This window comes from Tursiops truncatus, chromosome 16 (assembly GCF_011762595.2).
Source record: "Tursiops truncatus isolate mTurTru1 chromosome 16, mTurTru1.mat.Y, whole genome shotgun sequence".
NCBI lineage: Eukaryota > Metazoa > Chordata > Mammalia > Artiodactyla > Delphinidae > Tursiops > Tursiops truncatus.
Genome location: NC_047049.1, coordinates 72,896,650 through 72,902,649, shown reverse-complemented (window position 1 = coordinate 72,902,649; position 6,000 = coordinate 72,896,650). Strand labels below are relative to the sequence as shown.

The 6,000-nt window shown below is 63.1% G+C and overlaps 1 protein-coding gene across 1 annotated transcript in view; it reads left to right on the top strand.

Annotated features, from left to right (window-relative positions):
• Positions 1 to 576: 576 nt before the first annotated feature.
• The window catches only part of RET (ret proto-oncogene), a 61,560-nt gene continuing 56,136 nt past the window's right edge, over positions 577 to 6,000 (top strand). The window contains exon 1 of the mRNA XM_073793694.1: positions 577 to 643. Coding sequence (XP_073649795.1) covers positions 577 to 643 — 67 coding nt within the window. The remainder of the gene's footprint in view (positions 644 to 6,000) is intronic.

Sequence of the window (6,000 nt, the reverse complement as noted above, 5' to 3'; positions counted from 1 at the left end):
TCCACGTCCACTCGGGCGCACCCCCGCATCCCCGTGGTTTCCCTGCCCTCTCTGGGCGGCGGGGAAGGTCGAAGCGCACAGACCGAGAGCGGGCGCATAGAGTGAGGAAGAGTGGCTGTGCGTGCGGAGGTGCGCGGATTGGAGCTGCGGCTGGCGGGCCGGTACCCCGGGTCCCGCACCTCGCCCCTACTCGCGCCCCGCCCGGCCCGCACCCCGCGTCCGGCACTGGTCTCCTAAACCGCGCCCCGCGGGAACCGCACCAGGCATCGCCTGGGCGGGTACCCAGTGCCCCGCCCTTACTCCCGCACCCCGCCCGCACCCGGGCCCCGCCCGCCCCGCCCGCCCCGCCCCCTCACCGCCCCGCCCCACCCCGCCCCGCCTCGCCTCAGGCCCCGCGACCGGAGCCCGGCGCGCAGCTGCGGAGAGTACCGTGGAGCCCGTGCCCCGACGCTTTGCGCCCGCAGTGTTCATCTCGTCCACCGCGTCCCGGCCGGGCATGGGGCAGCCCGGCTGAGCGCCGCACCCCGCCGCCGAGACCCACCGTCCCTCTCGCCGCGGCCCCAGCGTGCACCGGCGATGGAGAAGGCGACGGCCGGCACCGTGGGGCTGCGGTTGCTGCTGCTGCTGCCGCTGCTCGGCGAAGGTGAGTCCTGCCGGGGACTGGTGCCCGCAGCGGCCGAGGCGAAGTTGGCACCGCGCGCCGAGCGGCTGAGTGGACGCATTCGGAAACGCCTTTCTGTTTGCGGTGGGCAGCGGGCTGCGCAGTTGCCGGCCGCCCGGGCTCGGCTGCGAGCGGGGTGGTGTGGTGGGCAGGGCGCCTCGGGCCCCGCGCACTGGGCGGGTCTCGGGCTGGAGCCGGACTCGGGTCGGAGCGGCACGCGGGCCGGGTGGCCGGGGTCGGTGCCCAGGGCCCTTGTCGCAGCCGCGCTCCCCAGCCTGGTGGCGCCTCGCACCACAGCGGCGTCTTGGAGCGAACCGAACGGAGCTTGTAGCCGTTTCGGTGCAGGTGGGGGAGGGCGGGTGAGGTAGCCCTAGAAAGTCTGCGACTTGGGCGGGGAGGAGTTGTGTTTCTGTAAAAGATTGCTCCGTCTTCGTTTCCTTGTCGCTCTACACGTCGGTGCATTCTTCCTCCAGCTCTGATACCCTGGCTAGCCGCGGGATGCGGAGGGGATCTGCTGTTTTGAAGAATGGTTGCTTTTCCCTTGTGCGTTTTTGCCGCTCTAGTCCTTAAAAAACCCAAAAGGCTGTGGTTTCTAGGGAGGCTGCCCTCGAGGGCCCGCTCGGACTGGCCCAGCACAGCCGGCTGAGGGCCCGCCGTGGCTCCACTCCCACGCGCGGCTTCCGAGTCCCGCGCTGATGCCAGGCGGGGACACCTGAAGGTGCGGCCTTTGGGACCATTTGACGGCTCTGGGCCGACCTGTACCAAGTGCTTTTGACCATCCTGCAGTGGAGTAGGGCTGTGTGCCGCCAACATCGGTGCTGGGAGGATTAGATGTGGCCTTGCAAAGGCTGGTCACTGCCGCCACCCCCAAAACCCTGACGGGATGAGTGAACCCCAAGGCTGTCGAATCTTTGCCCGCCCCCCTGCCCACACACCACGAATTTTAGTTTCTCTCGAACTGTCCTTGACTTCCGCTTCTTCAGTACTCAGTATGCACCAAGTTTCCCTCTGAGAGAGGAGTTCCGGCCACCCTCCCCCTCTGCTTACAAAGGGCTTTCTCTCCCTGTGGCCTTTGGGAACAGAAGAGGTGGTGGTCCCCTGCGTCTGGCCCTGGGTCCTGCACAGACTCTGGGTTCCCAGGCCTGCCCAAGGCTTCATTTGTGTGACTGCATCTTGAGCTCACGAGGCAGATACTGAAGCTAGAACGGGCCCCCAGCCCATCATAGGGAAGGCAGGGGAGGAACCCTTTCTTTGACCTGGGGAAGAATGGGGGAAAGCATCGGGAGTCCGGGGGTCCAGTGCTGTGAGGGGAAAACAGGCAGGAGGAGGCTGCAGGCAGGGCAGAAGTAAACACAAGGTGTTCAGAAGACCTCTTGTAACTCGGGGTTGCAACTTTATAGTTGTGGGCGGGTGATCAGGTGTGAGCCGGAAGCCAGGGCGTGCTGGGCAGCCTCAGAAGCTTGTGGAGGATTTCCTGTGCCTGTCCCACGCTTAGCCAGGGGTCCCAGCTGGGGCCGTGGGGGGCTGGAGTTGGGGGGTAGGGGTGCGAGGGCAGCCTGTGACACTTGGCGGGAATGCAGGTGGCTTCTTCACAGCCTGGACGCATGGAGTTGGGTGATCAGAGAAAGGCTCTCCAATCCAGGGAAAGCAAGTCCCCTGCCTCACCCACCCTCCCATGGGATGAGCAAGAAACCACGATTGGTGGCACTGGGGGTTGAGAGGTGGCCCCGCGATACCCAAGAGGAGACAACGGGCCCGTGGAGAGGCCTCCGGGCACCCTCTACCCGGAGTAGCAGTGCTGGAGCTGTTGAGCCTGGCTCTCAGTGAGCTGCTGCAGACCGCCACCAGTGAGCTGGGCCGCTGCTCCCACCCAGACTCGACCAGGCTGGGAGCAGCTCGGCCCCGGGGCGCCCTCTTGTGGACGCAGCCCTCCTGTGGCCAGGCCTGTTGCCTGGGGGATGGGCCGGGTCTCCAGAGGAGGAAAGCCTTCCCGTGCTGGCCCAGACACCTCCCCGAGACGCGAAGCTCTCTTCTGTGCTGGGGGACTGACGAGAGGAGGGTAGGGAGGCAACCAGATGAAGAGGCAGCGGCCAGGGAAGGGAAGCACTGCCCCAGGGCTGGCAGGGGTGGGCTCGAGGGCCTAGGGATGCTCAGAGCAAGGTCCTGGGGCATAAACAGACCCTCACGGTGTGCCCCCCTCCTCGTGTACACACTCTCATTGTGTGTGAATGCACACACCTTCAGAAAAAGGTGCCAACCCAGACACAGACTCCCAGAGTAAGGCAGGACTCCTCACCCACATGCTGGTATCCGTGTGAGCGCACGCACGCCCCCCCCCCCACACACACACTTGAATCCACGCTCACACACTGACACTCACTCTTGGTCATCACTAAGACACACTTCTGCCCTTTCTCAAGGATATGTGATCATGAGGCCTGTGGACACACACACACTCACGCAGCGTGGCTTGGCCCTTCCCACTCCACCCTCCCCCAGGGAACCCAGCCCCTCTCTCTGCCACTCACACACACTGGGACCCCCACATGTGTCCCCCCACAGGGACACCTGCCCCTCCCCGCTCATACTCAGGAGCACAGCCCATCAACCCTGGGTATCCTGGAACCAGAGCTAAAGAACTTCCATCTAAAAGTTGTTCTTAGAAGTTTCTGGCCTTTTGCTGCTCCAGCGCAGGTACAGGCATCCCCATGGCATGGATGAAGAAACTGAGCCCCGGCTTCTGGGGATCCCCCTGAATGTCTCAGGCTGACCCGTCACCCATCACCATCTCCCTGACCTCCAGCTGCTCCTCACCAGGCCTCACATCGCTCATCTTTCTGGCCTGGCTTCTTGGGTCCCTTTTTGCTCAGCACCTCTAGCCACAAGGAAAGACCTGCCCTCTCTGTGTGCACACCCTCTGGGCCTCTCACTCCCAGGTACTGAAGAAAGGAAAGCTGGCCACGACTTAGCAGCCCCCTCTCCAGGCTGCGGGGCCCACCCCTCTGCTGTTGGACCTGGGTTTGCCACTTTTGCCTGGACTGGCAGGTGCCCAGAGCAGCCCCTCAGCCAGGAGGGCTGCCCTGCTCACTTCTTTCTCTCCCTTTCAGCCCCTTCCCTCTTTGGCCAGAGATGAGTGGTGTCCTGCTCCACCGGGCTTGCCTGGGCCCAGCCTTCTCTCTCTTCCGCCCCAGCCCACTAAGCCACTCTGGCCTCTGGGAGCTGCCTGTGGCCCACACTGGCTGTCCTGGGCCCTAGAGAGTCCAGCCTACTCAGGGGCCAAGGGGCTGGGTCAGCTGGTGGGCTCCTCAGGGTGGGGTCTGTGAGCAGAAAGCAAATGGGGAAGTTTATTGAGACCATTGCAAAATTGCCTTTATTCTGCAGAATTGCTTTAGGGACAGCTAAGTAAATCAGTTTCCTTGGTGGTGAGAAGAAAATGGGACGCATTCACCTAATGGGGAGCTAATGGCCTTTCAGCCAGGGGAGGAGAAAACTCATTTAAAATTATGGTATCTCTTAAACTGGAGCATGGGGTGCCAAGGGGAAGGGAGGGCCAGGAAGCTGCTGCTTCCTCTGAGGCCTTCCCGCCTCTGTGACTTGAGAGAGGCCTCCTGCATCCCCTGGTCTTCACTGGATAAGGCTGATGCCAGCAGTAGCCGCCCCCAGGGGGCTCATGGCCTGCCGGTCCCGTCCTGAGCACTGCCTGTCTGCCAGCGCACTGTATCCTCCCGAAACCCTGAAGGATGTAGCCGTATTTTCCCATTTCACAGGTAAGGAAACTGAGGCTCCCACAGCCTGTGAACTTGAATCCATGGAGAGGACTTTGTGTCTCCCCGCTCGGGTCCTCTGGGCCCCTTCTCTGGGCCAGTGGCGGTGGGGACCAGGAGGGGTCCTGGGAGAGGAAGGTGGCCCTGAGCCCACTCACCCACTGGTGACCCTCCTGCTCGGGGCTCCAGGGGCCCTGGGGACAGCCTGGCCCGGGTCTGGGAGGGAAGTGTGCCACTGTGCTTCAGCACCTGAATCAGGAGCCCCTCGGGGTCTGGCTGATGCTCAGGTGGGACCGCTGCTTTAGCTGATGTCTGGGAGTCCTGCAGGTCCGGGAACTGCCACCAGCTGGGGTCTGGTCATAGCCAGCCCCAGGGGAGGGGCGTGTGTCCTCTGGTGTGGCAGGAAGAGAGGCCTCTGTGCTGGTGGTGTAGGCTGGGTGTGTGGCCCCTGCACCCACCCTCTGCCTGGGGACCCAGAACCCGACAGACGCTACTGTGCTGAGGAGGGGCTGGACTTCAGGGCACATGGGTACAACTGTGTCTCCTTGTCCAAGAAAGGGCCCTCCTGCCCGGGGCTCCAGGACAGACTGGGAGAAGAAAGTGCCCAACTGGGAAAAAGGCAGAGCTGGAGAAGCGCCCCCCCAAACAGTAGTGATGCCTTCTGTCCTATAGGAGCGGCTGCATTTCGGCTATGGAACCCCTCCCCCTTCCCGTGGGCGTGACAGGGCACGCTTCTTTGTGTGGGCGCAGTGTTCAGGCTCAAGCCCCCGTGTCCTCTCCTCCTTCTTGTGTTTTCTTCCTTCTCCTCGTTTTTTTCTTCTTCCTTCTCATTTCTGCAGTTGTTTTTCTGAGTGACTCAACAGTAACAGTAATAGTGATGGGCCCACAAACACTCCCCGAGGGACCACCTGCCGCCTGGGGAGCTTCTCCGGGGCTAGGGATGCACTCCGGGAGACAATGGAAGGTCCCTTTGACCTCAGAGCTGTCTCCTTGTAGGGAGAGATGGGCAGTAAAGGAGGCCCTAAGTAGCCACTTATCTCAAATGTATGGGTGTGATTTCAGACTGAGGTACACGGCAGGAGGCCGGCTGAGGGGTAGGGTGGGAGGGGATGGTGGGCAGCCAGGCGGGGAAGTGGCCCTCCTGGCCCTGGGCCACAGGGGTGTGATGGCAGCGGGGGTCATCTTTTGCCGTCCCCCCCCCATTTGCCTCCCCTGGGTTTTCAAGGGCCCATCTTCCATGCTTTCTGGGTGGGGGTCCTTAACCCCTGGAAGGCTGGGGCATTGGTATGGCTCAGAGAGACCAGGCCCAGGATGTCCCTCTGAGGGCCGTGACCTGGGTGGCCTGGGGAGGGCGCTCCTGGGGGGCTTGAAGGGGTGGGAAGACTCAGGCCTCCAGAACCCACACGGCTGTCCTCTCCCTGCCTCAGAGCAGCAGAGAGTTGCGGCGTGTTTAGGGGTTCAGGGGAGGCTGTAACTCCTGAGACAGGGCTCCATCGCACCTCAGAGGACCTTAGAGGATGGGGCCCTCTTCGGGCTGCAGCTCCAGGACACCTGGGAGCACCTGTGGACGGGACC